General features: G+C 37.4%; 1 protein-coding gene across 5 annotated transcripts in view; it reads right to left on the reverse strand.

Moving 5' to 3' along the window:
• Positions 1-10108: 10108 nt before the first annotated feature.
• Positions 10109-27647, reverse strand: part of LOC128878236 (zwei Ig domain protein zig-8-like) — a 296557-nt gene continuing 279018 nt past the window's right edge. For 2 of the 5 annotated variants that reach the window (XM_054126314.1, XM_054126438.1), the window contains 3 exons: positions 26337-26520; positions 19409-19551; positions 10109-15878 (listed from right to left, as the gene is read on the reverse strand). In XM_054126314.1, coding sequence (XP_053982289.1) covers positions 15754-15878; positions 19409-19551; positions 26337-26520 — 452 coding nt within the window. In that variant the 3' untranslated portion in view covers positions 10109-15753. Of the gene's footprint in view, positions 15879-19259; positions 19552-26336; positions 26521-27647 lie in introns of those variants that run through there. The other 3 variants (XR_008457383.1, XM_054126519.1, XM_054126609.1) reach the window with 3 other exon arrangements.

The raw sequence follows: 27647 nt of genomic DNA on the forward strand, positions 1-27647 counted from the left end.
ACACACACACACACACACACACACACACACACACACACACACACACATTATACAGCCATTTGACGTCAACCCCCCTCCTAATATTGTTTGACTCGAAGAGGAATTATGGGAAAAAGAGCTGACGCAGTTCGAATAACGAAATAACGAAAACAAGAGATGGAACAGAGGCGAGAGAAATCAGCCACTTTTCTCCTGGTTCCAATTGCGGTTCGTTTATTGTCCGATTATTAATTACTATCGATACATCGAAGCACCGCGGAATCGTAAATAATATCCGCGGAAGCCGTACTGTCGCGTCGCGATCATTATTCACCCGCGGAGTATTGCGTTTTCGCGCTGGCTCCTCGATCGCGATTGTTTCGAAAGCCTGCCTTGGAGAGGGTGCCGCGAGAGCTCTGAATTATGACGTCGACGGGAAAAAACCGGATGGAAATCAGGGCGCAAAAATTTGGCCAGTTTCACGTTCGACCGCAAATCCAATTACCGTAGCGCGAAGTCGCGGCGTATGCGCCCGCAGGCCGCGGGGAATCGATAGTTATCTATCGGCCCAAGTACCGAATCGAGTAATTAAAAGGCTACGATTTTTGGTCATGTTTTAAGGGAGCGATAATCGTATCGAGTGCAAGCGGCGCGTGAAGTTGCGAGAGCGAAACGAAAAGTGTTTTCGTTATTGGGAGTTGGGCGAATTGACTTTTCACGGGTTACCCCAAATTGGAAAATATTTTTTTTTTGTATTATATTATAATAGAATGCATCGTTAGAATAGAATTTATTGTTATCGACACTGTTCAAAATCGCGATATGAAGTAATTGCTTCGTTTCTATTTATGGTTTAAATTATACATGGAGATTGTGACATTCTCTTTGTTTAATTAGAGTAATTTTTGATTCAGTAGGTGTTTTGGTGAAAGCAAATTAAAAACCCAGGTGGTTAGTATGAATTTTATTATTTAGAATTAGTATGCATCCCCCTTGATCATGAATTTATAATATATTAAAATCTTTATTCATGAAAGTTCTTCGTAAGCTTTCCTCATAAATTTCATTATTTATTGAATTTCCTTATAAACTACATTACTTACAAAATTTAGAACTGAAATGTACACTCTCAATCATGAATTTATATTATATTAAATATACTTACATATTATACTATATCAAAATCTTTATTTATACAATTTCCTCATGAACTTGTTTCATAAATTTCACTATTTATATAATTTTCTTCCAAACTGAATCATGTATAGAATTTTCCGGTGAACCACATGAGAAAAAATTCAAATATCTTCTACAAGATTCGTTTGCTGTCTCACCTCAGTAATGAAGTCTTTAATCTCATTTGCGTTTCTTGAGTGGGACAAGGCAACGAAGAATTGACCTTGAAAAAATACCGGTTTCTTGAGAAAAACTCACATATAATGATATGTTTGTCTCTAAGATTTGCTAACAGTCACATCAAGAACTAGAATAATGTGTCATTGTCGACGTCTTAATATAAACAACAAAATTCCATCGTTAGTTTACTGCATAGCACACTCTAAACTTTCTATTGGAATATAAACAGCAACTAAATAAAATTTCATCTGAATTTTATATTAATAATACACGTTTCGACATCCACTTTCAATTTTTTTTTAAATATATAATATATAATTATGTACGTGTTTATGTAAGTGACAGTGGACATCAAGAATACACAGATAAGTATCTGAAAACGTATAATAATTATCTTTCCAATTATGTACAACATATTAAAAATTATACGCAGACGCCTGTACCTCCCGTTCATTTGTATCGATGTACAAGAAAGCTATCCTACAAACGCCTATAACACGATCGACAACCAATGAAACGAAGCTTCCCAAAGTAATTTATCTCGCTATTCAGTCTATTAAGTCTTATCTTCCAGTGGGTCATTGATCGACCAGAATTCACAGAAACGAGATGTGAAATACGACACATCGTTTAGCGAACAGTCTAATTTCCGTTTGATGTACGTACAAAGGGCGTCAAGGAATCAAGATGTTCCATTCACAATTCGCGACTTGGTTATTGGATCAAACGAAACGTTTGATTCGAACGCTTGGACTTGGAGTCAAAGTTAGATTGGACGGTATTATATAGACCCTAACAAACTTTTTGAGATACCAAAAAGTTCGTGGCCCCTGTCCACCAAATAGCAAAAACTTCTGGGGATGTGTCATCGCAGGATTCTGGCATCGATCATGCTGTATCCTGACAGATATTGACGAAACTTTTTTGTAAACAATTTTGTGTTACATTTATATATGTATTTTCAAAGTTTATTACATGAAAGAGGCAAAAACCATGATACAATTCGAAAGAAAATATTTTCAAGTTATAGATAGTTATAGTTAACGAGATTATATTATTTCATGCTCCCGTTGTGTATAGAATGATACATTTTTATCAAACAGAGCCTGAAATAGAAAATAAAACAAATATTTATAAATTATGAAATGAGAAGGAGCATAATAATTTTGTCTCCGCTAGAAACTAGAATGAGAAGGTAAAACCAATTTGATTGTATTACGAAATGAATTCTATAATGAAATTCGAATTTTACTTGAAAAAGTATGACAAATTTCTCTCAAATAAAACCCGCAACGAGAAACAGAAGCTATTCTTTAAAATCACGAAGTGGATTACAAAATGAAATTGTATTTCACGTTGAACGAATAATAACTCATCTGGATATGCAGCAATCTTTGCAAATGGGTCACTATACGGTGCTTTTTATTCGTCATCAATTATTACTCGAATAAAAGGCCCATTTCCGTTGATTGCTATCAATTTTCAATGGCAAAAGTCTATCTAATAAATAACAACTCGAACAATTATTTATCAAACTTTAATATATAAAAAAAAAAATTGTACAGTATAAAATACAGTTCGAATAACAAACCAGATTTCACGAAGAATTATAAAATTGGAGGATCAACATACCTTACCTCACATACTCAGCGAGCTATCTCATATCTTGGAGCCAAGAGGAGAACCGTTACTTAGGGGATGATCTGATAATTTAATCACGATAATATCCCCAAGTTCTCGAAATTACGACAGTTACTTCGCGACTTTCACGTTCTGATACCAACGAGTTCGCGGTTCATTGTCTGGGTTGGATCTGTACGTGTGACGTACAAGCATTGCGGAATCATGCGTAACATACGACAAAGTTCACGTCAGAAAGTGCAGTCGTGAATGCTTTCCCCTCCAAAGAAACTTCACCCTAACTCTTCGGTCCGTGTACATCGGCGAAGTTCATCACAGTCTGCCCACGTGATACCTTCCCTAACTTTCCAATTCAAATTTAATATTAGATCGAGGAAAATGGAAGTGCTTTTGTTGTGTTTACGGCTCGCGTCCTGCAAAGCTTGTTTGCAGTATAAATTTTCAGAAGCTCTCTTGGAGTTATGGCAGCGGGATTCGTTCAGAATGCAGGTTTTCTTGACGTCACAAGGATTTGAATGGGAAATAGAATGATATAATCATAATATATTACTATATTCTTGTGTATTTAATATGATTATGATATGAAATATAAAACATAGTATTCTTTTTAAAGTAAATGAGTTTTGAAATAAAAGGGAACGTTGGTCTTGAGAGCAGTGTCCAGTTAAATAATTCATTGGCGTAGATAGTGACGATGATTCAGCTATTTTGTCCATTCGAGTCAACCTTCGAATGAATAAGGAATGTTAATTATTTTTGCTGAATTAGAACAAAAATAATATTATCAAAGAATTAAGATAAGTATGCGAATATGAATTGGTTCGAAGTAAAAGAAATATGAGCACGGGAGGAAGAACGGATGTCAAGTATAAAATAATTGAGAAGGGTAAACCAAAATTACGAGAAAAATGATTTTATAAATATAGAGTGAATGACTGAAGATTCATTTACAACATTCCATAAAATATTGTTAAGTAACGAATGTACAAACATATATTCATGTATACATGAATACGTGAAAAACATAACTTTTTCTTGAATAATAGAAACGTGATTAAAATATTCTAACAAATTTCTTTTCCTCAAAAAGGAAATAAAAACTACAGTCTTAACGCACAGTAAACACCCATTTGCAGAAAATTGATATTAAATTCTAAAATCGCAGTAAAGAAAAATCGCCCAGGCAACTGTCTGCTATAGAATTGGGAAGAGAAACAGAAAACGACCAAAAAACTTGCCCGATTAAAGAAAGTTCCGACTGGGTGGTTTCAGCGAACATTTGAGTTAGCGCGAAGCTAAAGCGAAATGATAGCACCGGGCGCGATCGTAACGACACGTAAATGTTAATGAACGGTTTGAATCACGAAACGCGAGCCCGCATTAACGGAAGGAGTTTTCTAATCGGTAATTATTGACACTGCAGTCCCGCGTAGTATCGCGGTTGCACACATTACATTACATAATTGATTCATTTTGTATGCAAACTATCTTCCTCTATCGACCGCTACCGAACGATGCGGGTTTCTGTGACCAGTTTACCTGACACGTGAATAAATGTTTCGTATCGCTCGATCGGATAATCGACTTCCTTTAAAAACAATGAAATTTAATTCTGAGTGTTTTGGGAACGAACGATAGATGAAGGCAAGGCGAGGCCTGAGACTCATGAAGCCTCAATTAGGTCAAAAAAGCTCTTATTATATTTAAATTTTTATTAACGAGATTGATATTTTTATTTGATTAAGGAAAGAAAGAGGGGAACGAAGAAACAGTGACAGTTTGGGGCTTAAATTATGTCTCGAAGCTTAATTCTTTATTTAACCTACAATTTTCACTATAATTTTACGCTATTAGTTGTACGCTATTAGTTGTATGTCTAACCCACCTAGGGATCGAGATTTCTTTTATCTTCTTTTACACTTTCAATAAAAACAGATGGAAGAAAGAAACATGGACCTATAAAATTTGCCTACTGTGAAATTGGCCTCGGAAGGAGAATCGTTGACAATTTCAAGTATGTAGTTCGTCTAGAATTCGAATGACGCGCTATTTTCCGCGGTTTGTCGCGCCGTTTCAGAATGAAATTCCAAGAAACGAAATAATTCGCCGACGACGTTCTCAAGGAATTTGTAATATTAGACGCGTTTCCTCCCGAATAAGATTTCTGGAGATGGAATCTCTGTATTACGGATGTCGTGTCGTTCTTCCGCGCTAACGGTTTGAATTTGTCGAGGAAGCTATGCCACTTATTGTCAGTGAAATTACCGTCGAATGGTCCAGCAGGTGAAGCTTACCTTAATCCTTAGTTAAGAGGACCGAGCAGCTAAATTATTCTAAAACAATCGTCTTTGGGAATTAATTTCAAAGGTAATTTCAAACGTAATTTCAAACGTAAATACAAGACTTTCCTTTTTATGAATAATTTTCTGCTAAGCTCCCGAAAGGTTTTTCCATTTTCCCGAAGAGCTTACTTCTTTGAATTGCGTCACTTCGAAGATACATGTGCGGTATCAACTATCGAGTCATCGCCTGGCCGTTCATCTGATCCCGTGGACACGACAGACGCGCGATATTGCGTCGTATATTGGGTTGCCGTTTATCACTTACCGGTCAAGCCTCCACGTGTAAATCCTTTTTATTATACGATGCCATCGACCAGGTATAGGATGGCTGTGAATTCATCACTTGACGTGATGTATTTATGCGTCATCGATTGTGTGCCGTTTATGGGTACCAGCCAGTAAAATTCCTCCAAAATATCACCTTTGGAATTTAGTTCTCAGGAAACGAACGGAAATCCTAACTTTTCCTTTCGCACAATGTTTACATATACTTTGAACAGCAAGTCAAATTTTTTCTAGTTATATACATATATGCGTTATTAAAATATTGTTAAAAACGCCGATGAAGTAGAGAGTGGAAGCCGCGAAAAAGTGGGAATCGTTGCAAATGATTGCAACAACGAAAGAAATTCATGAAATATAAAAATTCAAATTTAATCATCTATATTTATATTTTATATAGAGTATGTTTACATCTTGCATGTCACAGATTCAGTCCAGGAATGTTTATGTCAAATGACAATGTATAGGTTTAAAGAGATGGTTAAAATCGATGCGCAGTTCTCTCGGTTTATCTATTTTTTCTTTTTTTTTTTTTTTTTTTTTGGACGGGGGTAGGAAACTTTATTTGGGTTGCCACGTAGTTGTCGTCGACGTAGCTGAATGTGATCTCTATTTCGTCTTATTTCGCGAAACGTGCCACGCATTTGTTATTGTATACCACGCTCGCGAGACTAGAGCCCAGGTAACTTACAGATAACATAATGTTTACCACGCGTATCACGTGCGACGTCCTTGTCTTTTGTTCCTTCATTCTCGGCCAGTGGTACACCTCAAGGAGTACAAGAGAGGAGTACAGTATCCGTCACTTTAAACCAACGAATTCTCAATAAATATATCGCTTTAACACTTTCAGCACCGGACATACTCATGGGAAATACTTATGAATTTATAATTATGTTCTTATACAATTGGAAACTGTATAATCTAACAGTTGCGTTAACATTTAATTTTACATTCAAAATTCGTGATCAAAGTTCACGTCTTCTATCCAAACTTGTTCAAGTGTAATTTCTTATACGGCGTGATGGCAAAATCATTATATCGCGTGTACCTTGCATCAGCTTCCAAATATTTGGGAAGAATTAATAAAATTTCCCTCTACATAGATTACATACTACAAGTATTGTTAATAATTCATTTAATTATTTTCAGAAATTAATTTTTAGTTACTGCAACCAATAGATATAAAAATATAGAAAAATTTTCCACGATTGATGTCTTCAACTTGAATTCGAACACGATTTGATTTGAAAAGTAATGGCTATAATAATTATTCTAATAATGACAGTATAATTGTAAGGTTCAATTGGTGTTTGTACACGAGTGTATAATAAAAGAATGTAAATAAAAGAATGTATAATAAAAAGTAAGAGAATAGAGAGGAAGCGTTCAAGTTTCCGGTCCCTGGATAAATCGTGACGTTCTTATTGGTTCCTCGGCAATTGCCGGCTTCTATAAATTGCGACTCGTCCGAGTTTCGTTTCAATTTTACCAGTCCTGACTCGCTTAAAATTTCGTCCGCGAGGGAGAAGCGATCCAGTTATATCGCTCGTGAAGATAAAACCGGGATAGAGATAAGAGTTGTATCCGTTGAAAGCGCAGCGGAATAGAGGGAAGAATGTTTCGTGTCGTTCTCCTCCAGCGTGTCTCGCAACGAACGAGCATTTTGCACAAGGACTGTTGTCGTTTTCATCGTTCTCGTTTTGCGCATTCTATGCGTTCGCGATACAGTTCACCGGGGAGGTCTTTTATGCAGCTTTGAAACAGTTGGGACGAAATGGATCCAAACGGATCATTGGTCTGTGTATTTAATACTCGATAAAGTTTCGATCTTCTTATCTCGCCCCAGAGATTGGCAAACCTCGCGTCGAAACAAAAGTTTCGAAAGACGATGGATAAACGTCTGAACATCTAAAAGTGGATTTTACGTTCGAATTGGACGTTTCTTTGCCAAGGATAAACCAAAAATTTGGCAGAATTATCATCTACATACCGAATAACAAAAAAGAGGTAAACAACCCTTTGATTTATTACTTATAGAATATACAATATATTTCATACCCTTTGTAAATATTCAAAGTACAATGATACCATAAAGATTAGGAAAAACTAAGATACTATAATAATATTATAATTACAATTTCTTTTCTGTTTGTGTTTGAATTCGAATTTGTTAATTTTAGAAAGAGGTCCCAAGACGAATTTCATGTAAAATATCATCCAGATTGGCTGTTTTATATTTCTCGATTGTGAGTATCAGGCGATTAGAAGTGCACTTTCCCCAAGTGTTACCCCGATGAAATATTTAAGAAGTTGACCCAGATGGAGCAAGCTTCTTCGTGGAATTACATTAAGAGCCCGTCTAATCAGCCCTCCTGTCTGTTCATGCGGCAGTTCGCAATCGATTTTACGCTGCATGGAACTCGAACGGCAGAAAAGATCGACAGGCACGCGATCGCTCGAAAACTAAAGTCAGCCTACGGCCATTCTCGAATTGAAGTCGTCTAAACGCCATTCAACCGATTTTCATCCTTCTCGAATTCATCGATACTTTAAGGAAGAATATAAACACCTTGTTTCTATCTTTCGAGCTTCCACTTTTCCATTTTCCCTCGATTCTTCATTTCGACAGTTCTAGATAAAAATAGTAGCCCAAGCCAAAAGTTCAATCCGTCCACCTCGCAAAAATTTATTTACAGCTGCTCCCTACTCTCCAACCCCAAACGAAACAAGTGAAAAAGTAAAGTGTCACATTCTTACTTTAAGGAACAATGTAAACACCTTGTTTCTATCTTTCGAGCCTCCACTTTTCCATTTTCCTTCGATTCTTCATTTCGAAATAGTAGCCCAAGCCAAAAGTTCAATCCGTCCACCTCGCACAAATTTATTTACAGCTGTTCCCTACTCTCCAACACCAAACGAAACAAGTGGCAAAGTAAAGTGTCACGTTCCATCCAAGTATCTCCATCACGCGACAGCTCTTCCAGCGGCACTAGCATACGCGAAAACGAAATTGTCGCAGCGGAGTCCGTTGCGGAAGCGTTCCTTGTTCGTGGGATAAATAGAGTTCCTGGAGAATCGACGTGGATCGATGGAGCCACGTCCAATCTGTCCAAGCGTCGATCAACTTCCCCCCCGCGTTCCGTTGGACTCCCTTATGTACAGTACGATCCCGAGCACGTAGGTAGTTTCCTCGCGGATGGTGTCCTCCTGGAACTTCAATCTCCGGCTACCTGGATTTCGGTTGGAACTCGTTCGTTGCTGCGGCCAGTTTGTCCAAGCCATCGGGCTAAAGTGGACGTTTCCGATGTGGAAGGGGCGCAATCTTGTCTCGAGTGTAAGTTTAGGATGACGTATTTCTGCCGATCCACCACCGACCCGGAGAAATACGTACCCAAAATCGAGAGACGGTGGACGAGAACCGAGAAATATTTTTCTTGCGATTTCCAGAGAGCGCTGGCGGTGACTGGATTGCGGAAGAAGGATTCGGGGGTTGAAGATGGCTGGCGCGATACTTCGGCGAGGTGCAATAGCGCTGATTTCGTAGCTTTCAGTTCCGGAGGTTTCGTTTTGTGGCAGACGAAACGTCGACATATGGGTGAAAGTTGTTAGGAATTTCGCTCGATTGCACCTACATGTTTTTATAGAATTTTAGGGGAAGAGAAATTGATTTCGGAATACGGTGTTTGGCACGGTTTGTAGACTTTTGCGAATATCCGTTGTATTTAGCAAATAAAGCATTCACGCGCGCTAGCGTACTGCGGTTTATTCTATCGTCCAATTCGAAATGCCTGGGCATATTTCTCTGTGAAATAAATACGCAATTTTCAGTATTGTGTGGAATATAATCCACGAGTATTGATATAGAATAATGGCCAGTGATGAATAATTGGTAATCATGATCAATTTTTTATACATCACTCTCTGATTGATATCTTCAAAGTTTAAATATCTTTACAGAAATAATGTCGAATCTCTATTTTCAATGTAAAATGGTAGGTTTTGTTATGTGATTAATCTGGCAGTGAGATAGAAATTATTCAACAGTAATACAGTCAGTGTCACTTACCTGTGTTATCAGGTTACATTGTTGGAGTAAAATCTATATAGTTAACATTTTGCAGTCAGCATCTAAAAAAAAACTAGAAATGGCGACAAGAAAATCATTATCGAGCAGAAGTAATACTCAGAATGTGAGAATTGTAATGTAGAAAAATAAAAGGACTGAATTCTTAGCTAAAGCATAAGAAGGATGGACTATAGATGTTCGGAAAATTGTGATTGACAGACACTTGATGCTTCAGTGGCTTTCACATTAGAAGCATTCATATTTTTCTATACTATCGAATAATTTGAAGCAATGATAACAAATAATATTTAAGACACTTTTTTCACTCGTTACGAATATCATTTGGCGAATCATGGATTACTGGATAAGAGGACCAAGGAAAGAGGGTGGGAAAGTGGAGGGCCACGAAATCAAGAAACAAAGTCTTGTAAAACGCATATCGTATATTTCATAATCTCGCCATCGGAGAAAACTTTGAGTTTTACGTCGAATTCAAGTATTACTGTGCGATCTGCCCCGACACGAGGACATTTCGTTTACTCGTGAACTGTCTGCGTCCTCCATCTCTTTCATATGTTATATTAACGAACGTCGGCGAAAAAAAGAAACAAACGACTTTATGTAAAACACGTGGCATTTTCGTGTCGCTCTGCCTTCGCTTAAAACTTCGCTGCGAATCACTAATTGATGAGCTCAGGATCAGGTTGGCAGTTGATAACTCATTCTCTCTAATATACTTTCGCGTTCCTTGATATACAGTCCTTTGAATCGCGCGAGGAAACGCTTAACACATGTTCGAACCATTAATCCGTGACAGGGACTATCGTTAATTTTATTCGCGACTTTCATTAATTTACAGTTTCAGCTTGATTCGCGAATACCTCCTTCCCTTATCAAACGACGCTAATCTTTGTATTTAAGTTAGTCATTTTTGTCGTGTGTTGTTCGAGAATAGACTAATCAATTAGCTAATAAGTGAAACGTTTCGTGATCAATGTCGTTGTACGAGGAAGAATATGATATCAGTAATGTCTACAGTCATCTGCGATAATCGATTCGTTTTTTTTACAAAGACCAGCGATGATGTTGCATGGTAAAATCGAAAAGAAAGTGACTGCAAAAGACACTTTAAAAGTGTGGAATACAATTTTTTTCCTAACCGGATTTTCTGGAAAATCCGATTTGAAATATTTTGTAGACACAGTGAACAAAATCACTGTATGCAAATTTACGTATTAGATTCATTAGATTGAATAGCACAATTTTTGTTCGTTATTTATATAATTAAAGAGGCTCGAATTATTCCTATTATATTTACAATTTTTAACCCTCTTATTTTTATGCCATTATAGTCTTTCAAATCAATGAATTTATTTAAAATAAATCACAGCTTTTTATTTAAACTCTAACTAATAAAACATGTATAATGCAATGTTCTTGCGCTTACATTACGTTTTCATTTCCAACCTACTAAATTAAATAAATAAAATAAGAGAAAAAGATCTTGTTCCATTTACCTAACAAAGATTGTTTCGATTATATTTCAATTGTAATTTCGCTAAGCAATCATTTTCTGTCCAATAATAACATGCAAACTCTACCCCAGTGAGAAAATCGTTGTCAATAATAATTTCTTTCACGAAAACCTCTGGCCTCTCGATTTTCCACCGATAGCGTCTAAGCAGAGCGGAAATTCTGCGACAATGCTGATATATTCGCGAACCAAGTGGTCGATGTCACGAATTAATCAAACAACATCGTTTCAGTGAAGAACATTCAGCATAAGTCTCACATACACTATCCTTTCTCTCGAGATTCGCTGCCAATCGAGTCGAGTCTGCTTTATACAACGGTAATTTTACGAGAATACAACTTTATAACAATTAACCTGCCATCGTTTATCGTGCGTTGGACGATGGAATGATATATCGTTTGGTCGAACGGTCTGTGTCATCTTTCAGACTTCCGGTTTCCTTTACGCGTCGTTTTAACCCTTAAGTAGCTCGTCATTTTAGTACAAATAAAAAATGGAAATTTCTTCTTATTAAGTCATGGATAAATAAATAAATATTATTTTGTTTCCTGTTGTGGAAATAGTGTATTTAATTTTTTTAATTGAATTAAAAAGTTGCCAATGTAGAACAGGGAACGGTGTGTAAATTATCTTTAGAGTGGGGCTATTTAAGGGTTAACAGGGTCCTTTACAAACCTAGATAATACTGATAATTCGAGCCTCGCTCGAGTGGTCCGTATCGAATATTCATCTGCAGCTGTTTTTCGCGAGGGTGGTTCAAGTTTATGCTTCAAATTAATCGGCTATTATTATAAATGTACTCTTCACTTTTGTGTAATAGTACTACTTGTTACGTTAATGGAAATTACTTTTTAATTTATTACCCATTATAGCTTGCTGCCTTCTTTTATATTTAATTTCCCACTTTTATCCATGTTATTCATAGGGATTCTGTTTATGTTTAGGGGTACATATTTACCTAAACAATTTTTCTCAACAGTGACAAACAATAAAATACCCTAAAAATGAAGATAACTTTCCAATGTTCAGAATAATAAGTAATTTCGTAAATCTTTAAAAAAGTAATCTTGAAAAATAAAATTTGAAATACTGTAGACTATTGCAAAATAATCGAACTCCCACGCCATGGTAGCAAAGTGCAAGTTGGTCCTCGGGCGAAAATGAGTTTGACATGTCCGTCACGCTATGCTCGAGGATAAAAAAAGAAATTTGTGATTCAAATATAATTTCGTTGGAGGATGTTCTACATTTGCGGTCGCGGAAAAGTTCGTCATATTCTTCTACGTCTTGCTACGTTAATCCTATTCACGATCATCTCGTTTGACGTGCAGATTAAATTAATTCCTTTCGTTCAATTTGTAACATTGGGTGAAATTAATATAATTTGCAATTATTTCGTACGAGATCGTAAATGAAATTAGCATTGCTGAATTGTTCGAATTAATCGTATTGTTACTACGGGTACATTAAATTATATCGTTTGTAATTATTTCATTTCATTACCGAAGGCACGATTCGTTATAGTTGTAATAAACGAAATTAACTGAAATAATTGTGAAATAGAATTTATCGTGCGTGAACGATATTTGTGAGACGTAGAGAGTTGAAGTATTTATTCACGATATTCCTGGAGATTAATGTTTCTTGCGAGAATGAAAGGTGCGACCGCAAATGGATTATTTAACCCCTTACTTTGCAACAGGGATTGGCAAGAACATTTAGAGGTTTCGAATTCTTTTTGTTGTTCCCGACGCTTTTCGTAGAGCCATCCTAAATGTACATATATTATAATGATCCTGGTAATAGAATTTGTATTTAAATGTAACAGTTCCATTAATAAAATTCTTCTTAAACACAACAGCTCGATGCTCCATATGCTTCGATCGTTTATCAACCACATCTTCGATGCTTGAAATACTTGGTTCGTGAACCCTCCGTAGCACAATTATATTTTCATCTTACAAAAAGAAATTTTTTGTTACACGAACGCTCATGAATTAATTAAAAAGTTCAATTAAAATACAAGTGGCTGAAACTGCAGAGCTACTAGACGTCTCCACAAGAAGACATCGCACGTAAATCCTGTAAACTTTTCCTCGGGGAACTTTTCAGAAATGATTTTCACTGGACCATTACGCAACAAAGGGATGAGCTTTAAAAAACATGCCTAAAACAATGAACCGTGTGGTTCAGCCCTCGTGAATTTTGAACAGCCCTCGCGAGAGAAGTCACGACTCAGGTTCTACCGAGCCATCAGCCTGCACTCGAGCCGTCAAAATGAGCGTAACAGCATAACAGAGGCTCGGAGATACGCTCCGCGACAAAATAATTGAACACCCCTTGGATTTTGAGCAGTTTTCAAAACTATCGCGCGTTTCACGGATTTTTTATGATATTATACTAAATCCGAAAAACTTATTAACGTATTTGAAGTTAATTTCAGATTCAAGAAGATTTCATTCATTCATTATTAAGGGTGTTCAGGATCTATAGAAATTTATTAAAAATTTGTTTGCATTTAATGTAAAAGAAACGACACTACTTTCCAGTCTACCTAATAATAGAATCACACCATTTAAACTTTCTCTGGAATACATACTTTTATAGAAATAGTATAAAAAAAAAAAAAAAATTGAAATACTATTAAAGAGTCAAAGAAATGAAAATATATCAGGCTCGATGACAGGTTCTGTGAACTGAGTGCTTTATAAATAACCAAACTAAGTAACCTTATCCATAACACGTTCCTCCCATCATTTCGATTGTTCAACTGAAAGTAGCAAGTGGTATCACAGGGGTGTCCAATAATTTCATCCCGTGGTGTATATTCGCTCGAAGGATGTTATCCTATAATGAGTTTCTAGTGGGCGGGTGTTAAAATGTCGGAGCGGCAGTGAATGCGTCAAGGAAATATACGGGGTAAACTGCCGTTTCCGAACACGCGATTCGAGGGTGTTGTTTACTTGCACACGTCGTGCGGGAAATCAGTGGCACGCGGTTCCCGCATCCTCCACCCTCGGGGTCCTAGCGCCTCGTATTTATGCGTCATCTACGCGTCAGTGGTCGTGGAACGCGCGAACGGAAATTCGTGGCATAGCGTTTCTCACAAGGGAACCACCTACCCCGTCCCATCGGATCCAAACTCTCCGTAACCACGCGTGATTTTGAAATTACACGATCGTTTACTACATTTTTCATCTCTATTTTATTTTTATTACCAACGTGTATCAGTTGGGAGGAATCCAACCCGTTCATCTCAGTTTTTAATTCTTTGTAATAGGACTTTACTCTGAAGTCGCATTATTTATTATTTACATTTTTAATATCTGATTTATTATTGATACACCAATGTGTATCAGTTGGGACTAACCCAATATTCAATATCTATATTGTTTATCTTTGATTTGAACTCTCTTTATTCCCCTCAAACTTTATTTCTGTATTTGTATTGTGAACACAACACAATCAACACAATTTGAACATAGAAACTAGTCTATGTTTAAAGAAACCTTTCGCTAAGAATAAATCAACAAATAATACTGAAATTGTTAAAATTCACGTATGTATGTATATACTGTATCTCCTTCAATGTACTACAATGAATATCTTCTCCATTCAAAGACAAAAATTCAGGGTAACTAATTATACCATATATGTTGCAAAAGAATAAAAACACGCTTTAGTACTAATATGAACAGTCCCTCAAAGACAATTTTTATTACCAACAAATTTCAACATTTTTAATAATTCAAGACTTGTATAGACACACAAAAACCTTGCAGCCTCCAATAAAGAGCCTCCTCCAAAAAGTAGTATCAACGAAATACGACATACTTCCTAGATTGGACCAACGTTTGCGCAAATCTCCATCAGACTGGACGTCTCCCTCATCACAGAGACTAAGGTGGATTCCTATAATAAAAACACGACCAAATCCTGCTGTTTGAAATCCGACAGTCCTCGTTTCGCATCAATTACACGCTCAACAACGTACAATTCTTTCAAACGATTACCTGACATCCTTATCACCTCTCGCAAACCATCGAGACCAACCACGATCTCCGAAAACTCAACGGCCACGAGGCATACCTGTAAGACAAACCCTCGAAAGTTGACGCACTTTTGGTCGGGTCTCGAACAGGACTCAGGGATAGTCGCGAAACAGAAACACTGACGCGCAGCGACGCGGAAAGAGTCACTTCCAATCGGACCAAGAACAATGCCGGAACAGCGCTGTCAACCCCTCCCGGCCCCGTCGTGCGCGCAACCCCATTCTCTCGCGACGCTACGACCCTCTTTTCACTTCCCCTCGCCCCCGACCCCTTAGACTTGCTTCTCGTTCGTACATTATTTTTTTTTTCCCACCCTCCGTTTTTTCCTTTCTCGCTCTCTTGTTCGCGTACACACTCCGCTACGTCCATTCTTCAGCGATAATATAAAAGTCCGTATTGTGTCGCGGCGCCGTGTCACGACGATGTTCGGCGTCGTGACGGAGCGTCGCGGTGCTCGTTTCACGCCTTCCCTGGGACGCAACGAACGTCGTCGGGCCTTCATCTGAGCACCTGTTGTATCCAGCCGAGAAGAACGGACAGAAGCAGAAGCAACGAACCGACGGCGCCGCCGCTGGTTCCGACGGCCTCTGCGCTCCCGTGATGCAACTCGGCTAAGCTTTCTCCTGAAACACCGGTACGTACACTCAAACACCGCAGTTTTTCGACCGTGCTCAGACCCCTGACCCTCTGGATGCAGGGATCGGTGGATGGGCACGAGGGTGCTCGAGGTCTCGCTGGGAAAGGGCCATTCTCTTCAGGGTAGGGTGTGAGGGTCGCGTGTTGCATCTGCTCGTTTCGACTGGACTCTGTGTGGGTGTTAAACGAGCGTGGACTTCTCGAGTGGGTGCTCCGATGGGATAAGAAAGGGAATAAGTTGTCTGTGGTGGAGCGTGGCTCGATCGATGGCGGAAGTAGCTACTTTGGATCGAGGGGAGTTTATATTTTGGGGTGGAAGGTGGAGGGTTGTTTGGGGAGCGGAGGATGACCTGTGAATGGTATTGAGTCATATTTGGTTTTAGGCAAAAAGGGTTTCTCGTTACAAAATAAATAATTAATAAACCATTAGGTTGGGTCGAAATTTTATTATGTATTGGTTTGTCCGGAAAGTCCATGCCGATTTTTGGTAGGTGGTATAGGCCTGAATGTATCGAAATGGTTGATAACAAATAACACGTATACATCCCTTAAAAGGTGAAAAGGTTATGGAACAAAATGGTACTTGCGTAATTCAATAAATATATAGTAAAATTCAAATGTGCCTTTGAATTTTTCTTTAAAGTTGGCATGAACTTTCTGGACAACCCAATACATACATAACATACGTACAGTCTCGTATACATTCGTATTCTCTATGTCTATCGAAGACATTTCATGAAATTAAATGATAGGTTTGGTGTTACAAAATAAATTTTTGATAATAAATATGTACGTAAATAAATGTAAAATTTGTCTCTACCTTCTACCCTTCTACTAAATACAAATGTGACAAGATACAATCCCCTAGCTAAAATCTTGGGCTAATTTGGAAAATATGTAGCAAAATTGCACATTATTTCTTCTTCCAGAAAAGATAGAACAACTCTGCGATTTTATCCTAAATTCCACCCCCTGGCCCAATCTTTTTAATAAAAATATTTTGCTTGGATTATGGGGTCAAGGCGCCAGGTCTAATTAAAGGAAAGAAGAAAGTTTTAATATCGTGCCACCGTAAGGAAAATGTGAGAATCACCGTTGCGCAAATTTAGGCTAACATTGCAATGGCAGCCACGCATCCGAGGAAATATTTTTCTCGTGTAGTTCTGGTTCGTATTTAGTGCAACTACGGAACGATGGAACGAACAGCGCGTTCGTTTTCCTGCTGAATGGAAAGTGTGAATTGCAGGTTTCAATGGATTCAGAAATCCCGAACTCCTCTGCGACTGGTATTTCTTGTAAACAATAATAGCTATGGAACAATGTAGAAAAATGGCACTGGAAGCGAAAAGAACACCGTGATGAAATTCATTCGCGTGCGTTAATTGATTGTTCCGGATTTTCTTTCGAATCAAACTCGGAATTGGAAAAAACACGATACTATTTCCATGTGTACGTATGGATGCACGTATATGCAGATTTACAGAGAGAAAAATTCGAACGAATTTGAAGAGGGAATTTGTAACTTCCGAAGAACTTAGAAATAAAATAAAGAAATAAATATTATATTATAAATACTTATAAACCCTTGTTACCACAAAATTGTCTTAAGGTGGCAAATTATTTAAATAAAAAGAAATCTTAATAAAATCTTATTAAAGGAGTGTGTTTGTTTGTCGTTTGGGGATCTGGTGAAATAAATATTTGAGCAGTTGGTTCATTAGACTACCAATAAAGATTTTAGTATAATGCTTGCACAAGATAATAGGAATAAGTTTCATTCAGCCTATCGTTTTTTTATGCATTGCACTAAAGATCGTTGTAATATCAGAGCAACGTCGTAAAGGTTTCCCGACACTACGCTTACTTCTTTCGACACGCACACCTGTAATTAAGCGTGATATACATAAATATTACATGATACTTAATGCTACCACGTGACTTTTATTCAGTGTACGTTATAAAGATTGCAGGTGCATGCTTCTCGTGACCACTTGGTATTACTTTGGCCAAAAATTGTTAGATTTCATCAAGTAATTGCCAAAAAACTCTGGTGAACTCAGAAATTCATATATCTTAACTTGATTATTTTATTCGAAATTGTTTAACTAAAAATATTATTTCTCCAATTATACTTTACAAGGAAAACTTGATTTAAATAAAAGGGGTGGCAAACAAATTCCTTAATCAATAACAAATACATGGTATTATAGTACACATTCATTAAAAATATAATTGAAGAAACATATTTCTATTAAAAATATTTCATAATAACTATAAAATATATTATATAATCATAATAATTATATAACAATGTAAACACATCTATTTTCCTTATTGAATATCACTGATACTAGTATTCAAAGGTCCGTCAACTAGCGGGAATATTAATTAGTCTATGAATGAACCAGTTTGCTCTAAAGATCCTTTCACCAATGAATCTTAATTAACTCGTTCACGATCATTCAGTGGCTTTCCGACCGAAGCATTTAAAGGTACACAGAAAGTTGTTCGTTCGGATTTTTGCGATTTCGGCTGGAATTCGCTTATTATTTTACGTCGGAGCGAGTTTTAAAAATTATTTCACCAGTTTAGCGTGAAACTTTAAATTAAACAGAGCTAAACAAAAGAATTCGGAAGTTTTAATTAAAACGCTGTTGCACGAACACCTGGATCGTTGGAAGCGAAGCCGGGTGGATTTGTTAAGCATATTCGCGTAGCAACATACACGTCAATCCGTGGGAACCTTTGACTAACTTTAACGCGTGTTTATGTCGCGGGAGTGTAACGTGTTTCGTTATAAAGGAAAACATAATGGACATCGTAACCACCGCTACGACGCGGGCTCTGCTTTAATCCTGTGCCCCTGAAGTGGAATACAAACATGATTCAGTAAAATTAAATCAAGTAATAATTTACTTTCTGCCTTCTAACGGATGTGTACCAACAATTATTTACTTGTAACGGGTATTTATCAAAAGAATTATTTCTTCAATAAGCATGATTGTTCACCATTGTTGGAATGATTGTTTGCTTGTGTAGTAAAAATAAAAATATATTTGTCATGGTACTAATCGTCACTATCTGGCTATTAGCATATCGATATAATAATAATAAAATACAATTGAAAGAAATTTGTATTAATATTTGTATGACAATTATTAAGCATCTAGAAAATAGGTAGTGATCAACATTTATTAGAATTTATTCTTAATAAATATCTGTGTAATAAATGATAATGATAGAAACTAATCGAATATATTCGTTGTTTTTAAGAAAATATATTTCGAAAAGTCAACAATATTTTCTTTAAATACTTCCATTTAAATTTTATATTTCAAATGGAATTTCAAAAAACAATTTGTACCGCTTCGTCACCTACCTCCACGTTTTATTTTGTGGTTTTCGTCGATTTGTCAAATGAACGGCTTGCGTTACCTGTCACGACTGACACCATGCGCTACCGTGAATTCCCGAACGTTTTTTTTCAGATCCACGTGCAAATATGTAGTAATCTCACCGTTCAGTACGTGTACGTGAACTGTGGCAGGTTGATCAGGCATGGTGGTGAGATGGCACGTGTAGTTTCCGCTGTCAGCTGGTCCCACCCTCGCTATGCTGAGAGTCGAATTGGCCCCCTCTTCCATTAGGTCCGTTTTCACGCTGGAACATACGATACGTCGGTGTTGAACTCGGACAGACTTTTATTCCCGACAGACACAACCTCGGAAGCATACGTGGAGAGTGCAAGCGATTTTTTTTTTTGCGAAATTGCCTAACAGATTTTTATTCCCGTTTCACTTGGTTCCGTCTCTCTTTATTATGCGTTTAAGGGTAACACCATCGGGACTGAGAAAAATGCTGACGTTTGGGAATTTTTTCTGAGGATACGAAGTGGTTGATATAAATTTTATTGGTGCGTGTTGAAAGTACGTTCTTTGAAGAATATTTCTGATAATTTTCATACAAATACCTGTTAACCTGTTGAAAAGTTGTAAGAGATTTAATTTTCCCTGTAGAGTGTCTAAAATGATTATTTTTTCTTACATGATAGAAGACTCTCTCATGAAATTGGTAGAATTTTCTGTATAATACTTCTCGAGAAAGCATACGAAACGATGGAATATTAATTATGAATATCTTTTTTACTTCCTCTTCGTGTCGTCAGCTATTCTCTGCTTTGTCCTTCTTTATTCGTTTTAATTTTGTAACTTTTATATTTTTGTTTGGCTCCACTCTTGCTAGTCATTCTTCTTTTAATGCTATCTTTTTTGGTTTTATTCTTTCATGGCTTGTTTGATCTTCATTCATTATTACCCACTTAACAGCTTTGATGCTGGTAATATGGAACCCTTGTATCAGTATTAAAGTTCTGGACAGGAAAAACTCATTTTTGAAAATAAGCTACAGTTTTATAATTGAATTTTGGAGAATAAATGGAGATTAGATTCGGAAACTGTTTAGATTAACTAATATATGTATATATAATTAGATTAGAAAAAATTAAAAATAAAATACATGTTACATTGTTCAGAAGGTAATAGACGCTTTCATTTAAATTTCTCTTTATTATTTATACCTACAAAAATGTGAATTTACATAAATATCCTCGATCTACATATCACCATCTGCTCTAAAAACTTGAGTGTCACATATCCAATGCTTTTTCAAAAATAAAATCTCAAATATCGGGTAATTGGAGACATTCGAAATATAAAAGACAAACAACTCTTAAGGCAGATTTTAACGGATCCACCTCGGAGCAAAAGTTAAATGGTTCGTTTTCATAGCGTTTCGAAAAAGCTCGCAATTTTCAGCGTGTCGCCAGTACTATATCCCCCTAATGCTCGTCACTGGTTACCGTGACACGAACGAATAAAAGCGAACGTTCGCCATTCGTTTCTTTTTGGACGATTCGATCTTTGGCCCGTTTTAAAAAGCGCCGGGGAATTATAAAAAATTTCGAGGCGGGACTTTATAGCGCGAGAGGCTCAGCTAGGAATAACGACTGCTCTCCGATTGCGCCAGCTTTTTCGTCTCCCTTTCTTTATTGTTATTAATTGCCAGGATTACACCGTTGACGAAGTTATTCCCTTTGCTGGCCCTCGTTTCGTGACTCGCAGCGCTCGTTCTTTGATCCCCGTTTCACCCTCGATTGCTCCCAGGCGTTTATAAATCTCCGACGGATCGTCCCAATCGATAGGGAGCTCTTTAGGTATTTAGGGGAGAGAAAATGAGGAAAAATCGGGACATTGCTGTCCTCCAATATTTTCGAATCCGGGTGGAGGAAAGGGTGGCGTCTTATTTTTCTTTATCTAAGAATAATAATTTAAAGTAGTACATTATTATCGACGTCAACGTCTGCTCTAAAAAATTGGAGGCATTCGAAATGTAAAAGACAAACCACCCTTAAGGCAGATTCCATTGATCCTTGTTTAAAATTTACCAGAGAAAAGCCTCATGCAACGATACTTCGTACCCAAGCCCGATGACCGGGATGATCCGGTACATTCTGCAAAAAAAAAAGGAAGAAAATGATACACTATTTTATTCAAATTTGACGGCAAACGTCTCAGTCAGTGTTTCACTCCATTTCGCTCGCGGAAGAACGACGGGACGAGGATGGCGTTTAATTGAAAAACTTTCCACGGGCTGCAATTTGTCCGTTCGTTATCTCCGCTCGGTCGCAGCTCCGGGACGATTGCTCGTTGATCCACGGGCGTTAAGCAACCTCGATCTTTGCCTGGTTTCTTTCAGTATCGCGTTAATGAACCGGCAGCCGGTGCTTTTTCTCACCGTGTGCCATTCCCCCTTCGTTCGAATGTACTTTTCCCCACCTTGCTAATTGCATCGCGAGCCGTAGAATGGAACGCATACTGCTCAGGTAATGGGATTAACATTCCACGGGACTGTAAATTTATCCTTGACGCGGGACCCTGTAATTTTAGCGCCCCGTGAAAAATGGCATCCGCGAGCTTGCACGGCGAATCCATAATAAACGGGATTGAATTGCCGCACTGCTAACCCGATTGATGTATTCACCACTGGCCGTTTCAATCTGCGACTCGTCGAGCGTGTTTCAGCTATTAGTTGGTTCGACCGTTGGAGATTTTTATTCCATCACCATAAACAGGAATTAAGGTTGCATAGGGCCTTGGGTACCATTGTACCTAGAGGCTTGTACCCAAGCCCAAAAGGTCAGAGTTGGGCTTTGAATAAAGAAATCTTTGAATAAAGAATAGTTTATTTTAAATACACAGTGTATCTATTCATTTTTTATATTGAACCAGAATAATTGCTCCGATCTGTTTCTATTGTGGAGACAGATGACCACGGATTGTTTCAATTTTTTTTTGGTTTATATTTCTGTACACTACTACACAAAAAATAAATTCTGCCACAAGCCTCCATTTTTCTTTGTATTCATCGTGTATCATGTTTAATAGATGTACACACCTAGTGGTCGATTGATGGATCACATTTCCTCATCGTCGAGCAAGAAATTAACCATTACATTTACGCAAGTAATAAATTAGGTCTAGAACGCTGACGAATTGAGATTGATTTTTCGCGAGGCGGCAGCGTTCAGAGTAAAGTCGATGCAGTGGGAAGGGATGTTGTTCTTCAGCCTTTGTTTTTGCTGAACGTGAAAATATATGCGATGGTACGTTCAATTAATTTACTTTTTCAAAACATCAAAGTCCAACCACCATGTGTTTGCAAGAAATGAGAGTCCAAGAAAGATATAACCAAAAACTCAATGACTACTGAACCTTCGTGAAAAATGGAATGAAAATTACTCAAGTAGTACAAACAATCTCTAAAAAATATCTTCGCACTTGACATTCTATCAAACATCATCTTAGAACTAATAGCAATACCAATTTCACGCCCCAAAAGAATCACCATCAGACTAATCCCTGTAGTCGTCACGAGCAAACTGTCTGAAAACATCGCGTACACCACCGTCGATGGACCCTCAAGGTGTTAGCATTCCTCTTTGTCCCGTTCCAACGACGATCGAGCCGTTCCAAGCAAGATCACGGTGCCTCAATATCCGGTGGTCGAACATCCTTCGCAGCTGGGTTAATTAAAACTCGCCGTAGGAGCGACCGCGACGACAATAACTCGTCGCTTTAAATTTCGCTGGATGGTGGACGGTTATATCGCCGAGAAAAATAACGAGCGGCAAAACGATGCTTCCTGCGGCGACGTGTTTACGGTCTGCGGTTTCCACGGGCCACGTGGGCTGTCCGGCAGGTTGAAGTGGTCGTAGGGAGTGAGGATGCTACGGAAACGAGGAGGCCAAGCCTCTATGTACACGGCCCTGGTATGTACCCGAGGGGTGAACAGTGCAAACTAATTCCATTTACCTCCATCTAACTTTACTTCCGCTTTGCCAGTCGTGCTGCTACCGACAACCCTCCCCGCGACCTGGACCCCTTCTGTCCCTGTTTCCCGAACGTCATCCCCGCGCGATCGGATCTGCGCCAGTTCCCTATGCTTCCCAACCATTTTTGCATCCAGATATATTTCACAAAGTGCCAAGTATCGTGGGTATTTATTTTTATTACCTCACGTTGGGCAAGGGTACCATCAATGGAATGTAGGTGTATGTCACGACTGATATTTTTAGTGTATTTATTTGAATGAGACAGTTTATTAAGAGTAACTGTTATGGGTATAACGTCACATAATCTAGCACGTCAGATGTTTCATAAATTTTAAATTCATCCCATCAAAATTTGACGAGGGTATTTTTAGTAATTTACCAATATTTTTCACAAGGTGGATTTTCAACTAAAAAATCTGAAATAATTTTGTGAAATATACCTCATTGTCTGAAGTGGCTCAGATTTTTTTCAAAATGATCCATGAAGTAACAGAGGGGAAATCAGCCAAAAACGTGGTCTTTGATTATTGACTTTCAACGCTGGCTAAATTGACCCATGTACTTCAGACTTATTAAAAATCACTTCGTTGTTAAGAATCATTTTATTCCAATTTTTGGAGACAACTATTAAATGCCACAAGAGAGCGTTAATTTTATTAACTGTATATACAATTATTTTGTTCCTCCTCCCTCTAATTAGAAAGACACACTAATATACCATATATAATATACATAGTATAATATATAAATAATACAATATAGAGTTGTACGTATGATAAATACGCCTTGACCTCGTTACTCAATAAAAAGCTATACCAAGTTCTTCGACACTTAAATTAAAGATTTCTCAAAAAGTGGTTAATCGATTTGTGTAGCGAACGGCTCATTAATTTTTCTAAATAAACCTCTCTTAATGACTCTTATCAAGCCGAATTAGTTTCATGCGCACATTCGATCTCCTCAACCGACAATAACCTTTGTTTGTAAACGTACTCTAGTCACGACAGCCTCGACGTGTCGTGCCACACCTGTTGGAAACCACTGGCCTAACCGACGCACGCTTTCAATGCTAGAGTAGTGTACGCGACGCGGATCAACTCGTCCCGGAGACTCGACGGAAAGGCAGCCTCGAATTGTTGACATTGGATTATAACTTTGGGTGTAACGAGCGTAACTCAACCCCGTTTCCGTCCCGGTGCACGCACCGCGACGACCGCCCTCAGGATTGTCAGGCATTTCGCATTCGGTCAGGTATCGTGCATGATTTATGACGAGCCACGTAGGATCCGATCAACCGTATCTTCGGTACGACAAGTTATGCAAAGGCTGGCTTTGAGCTGCGATCAGACCGAGAATCTCGGAGGATAGACTTTGATGGCTGTCAGGTTGCAGCTATTTCTCTCTGTCGTGCTGCAGGATGATTATCCTTGGAGTAATTTACAATTGTATTTTTCTTCTTTCGATTCGTGATAATTTAGTCTATTTAGGTAATGGGTGCTTTTATTATTGGTAAGCATGTTTAATGCGAAAGGAATATTTTTGAAAACTTTTGAATGGAATAATCTCGGCAGAATTTGATCAATGATATGCTTGAAATGACAAGTTATTTAAAGGAAGGAGTACTTCAGAAGAAACATGTCGATGTCTGTCAAATTGCAATAATTTTTCTCTGTCTTCTGTTTCTTTTTCAAGATTCTTATTACTGGACTAATAATTACACATGTTTCCAGGTAATTTGGTCTCATTCTTTTTTTTATTTTTATCTACCACTCCAATGTCACGATAAACAAGATTTATCGACAAGGTTAAATCCCAAATTGACTAAAATTCTTATTATTGCAATGTATCAGAGCGTTGAACTGCCACAAAACTGTTGCTGATGTACTGATGCACGTATCATTGTTCTCGACCTCGAAACTCGTTTAAATTTATGAGCCTCTTCTTTCGATTTAAACACGCTTTAATCGCCACCGACGGAGACGGAGCGAACGGCGAAGCGTTTGAAATTATACGAAACTTGGGTAATGAATTCTTATACGTCTCCAAACTTATTCAATGATGCTCAATGGAGAGCAAAATTCGAGCGACTTCAATTCCTATGTCGAAGAGAATACGTTCGTTCCCGATAGTTTTCTGCAACCACGCAATCTTGGATGTCAAACGATTGCGAAAGTTTGATCTTTTTTAATATTCGTTCCCGACGCATCTGTTGAATATTTTTTACGAATACCTGCACCAAGATTACCCGTCATTTCGCCTGATTTTATATTCTTGTCCTCTGTTCTATTTGGAGATATTGAAAAGTCTAGAAGAAATTTTTTTCCATTTACAATCGAAAAATATGAATCGTTCAATTTCTTTCTATTCGCCCAAATCAATCATTTTCACTCGCTTCTATCGTCACCGTTCTGCTGTACTCATCGAAATTGTTGAACTCCTAATGACAATTTAATTTAGAATATTTCGAATGGGATTATTTCTGAATTAAAATGCATAATTAGAATAATCACTTGTGTGAAGGGATTCAAAATCATTTTAGTCTTTGAACGAGCATTATATATATATACTATTCCAGTTATTTTTAATAATAAAAATCACGTATACGTTATTCGCACATTGAATCTACGTCTCGATAAAAATAAAATATAAATCTTATATAAACATGTAGCAGCAACTAACTTAAAATACAGCGAGTCAGTAATTAGTAGACGGCAGATGTTTATGCAAATACATATTTTGGTATGCAAATATTATCCTGCATATTGCATACATTTCACATATTTTAGTGAAAGGGATATGTACATTAACGTGATATATTTCTTTCACATCTACTCTACCGTATTTAATTGTGATATCTACGTATATGAATTGCATACTAACGATTACTAGTTACAATATTGGGTTGAAATTGTGTAACATTAAATGTTTGAAAAGAAGCTGATTTTCGTAAAACACTGAAATATTTAAATCAGTGTGGCCAGATCGCTTGAATGAAGTTTGTGTGCAGAACGTGTGGTGGTCAAAGGACGAAAGTTAGTTAACATTTAAGCGTTACCTGATACCGCCCCTCGTCGTGTCGTAGTTCAGAATTCGATTGCCGTGGAGCCACTGGACGACACTGTACTGCACTTGCATCGCTATGTGTCGCACAACGCACAATAGCTCGATGGTGCTGTCGGCCTCATAATACTTGTCCCTCAGGGGCTCACCCAGGGCGTCCACTATTTGGACGGACGGCGCTGAAATTTGATTATGAGACATCAGGTGGGTCGTAAATCGCGTTGAACGTTGAATTGCCGGAGTTTCGAAGTTCAATTTCTTATACAGGATGCTCCAAACTCGTTGGCCACTTTAATAAAAGTGAATTTTGATAAATATGAATTTTAAATAAATTAACGACACATTTATAAGCGAGACTAATATTTATTAACATTTATAGTTCGGCCAGTTTTCGGTTCATTTCAAAATATGTCTATTTATTTATAGACTGAATGTTGGGAACAATGTTATTATGTACATTTGTTGAGTCATTTAAAATTAATGTCGTATCATGTATACATGTAATAAAAACTTTTATGAGAACTTTGAAAAGAGGATTGAAAGAATGAAAATGTTACAAAACTATGCTTCTTAACGTATCCGTCTTATAGAAACCTATTATCTATACAAAATTAATGAGTTCCATATACCTACATAAATAAGATGAATTAATAATAACATGCACTTTTAATTTTTTCGTTTTATTGGAAGTAATAAGAAAAAGCAAAATAATAAGAATTTTTATCCTTCAACGGAAGAAGTTATTTTATTAGTAAATACTACTAACAAATAAATTACAAAAGATCCTAAACAGCAGTTAATGTTTATCCCTTGTCTACTGTGAAATTTAATAAAGACACGTTTGTCGTATAGAGTAAACAAGTAATCATATTCCATAATAACACACAACAGTAATTTATTATACTAATTAGCACGAATATTTCAGTGTAAAATGGAACGAAAACTCATTAATTTTCTCGTCACGTAGAATTTTATAAATAATGCAGCTAATTAAGCAGATTCCATATCAAACTAATCTCCTTATCGCAGTGGGATGATCCTCCGTAACAGTATTACGTAATATCATCCAAAACAGCAATTTATTATCCGAATTACGAAATGAAAACTCGTTAACATAAAAAAATAATAATCCCGCGTAATTTAGCAGATTTGTTAACAAGGTAATTTCTTTATCACGGGGCACGTTCGACCCAGATACCGTCGACGGAGTATCACGTCGAGTTGGACTGGCAATATTTCACTGGGCCAATAAATATTGACAATACGTCGTTGTTTACGCGTAAGTGCATCTAACGATCGGGAGAGA

The sequence above is a fragment of the Hylaeus volcanicus genome, chromosome 1 (genome assembly GCF_026283585.1).
Source record: "Hylaeus volcanicus isolate JK05 chromosome 1, UHH_iyHylVolc1.0_haploid, whole genome shotgun sequence".
Lineage (NCBI taxonomy): Eukaryota > Metazoa > Arthropoda > Insecta > Hymenoptera > Colletidae > Hylaeus > Hylaeus volcanicus.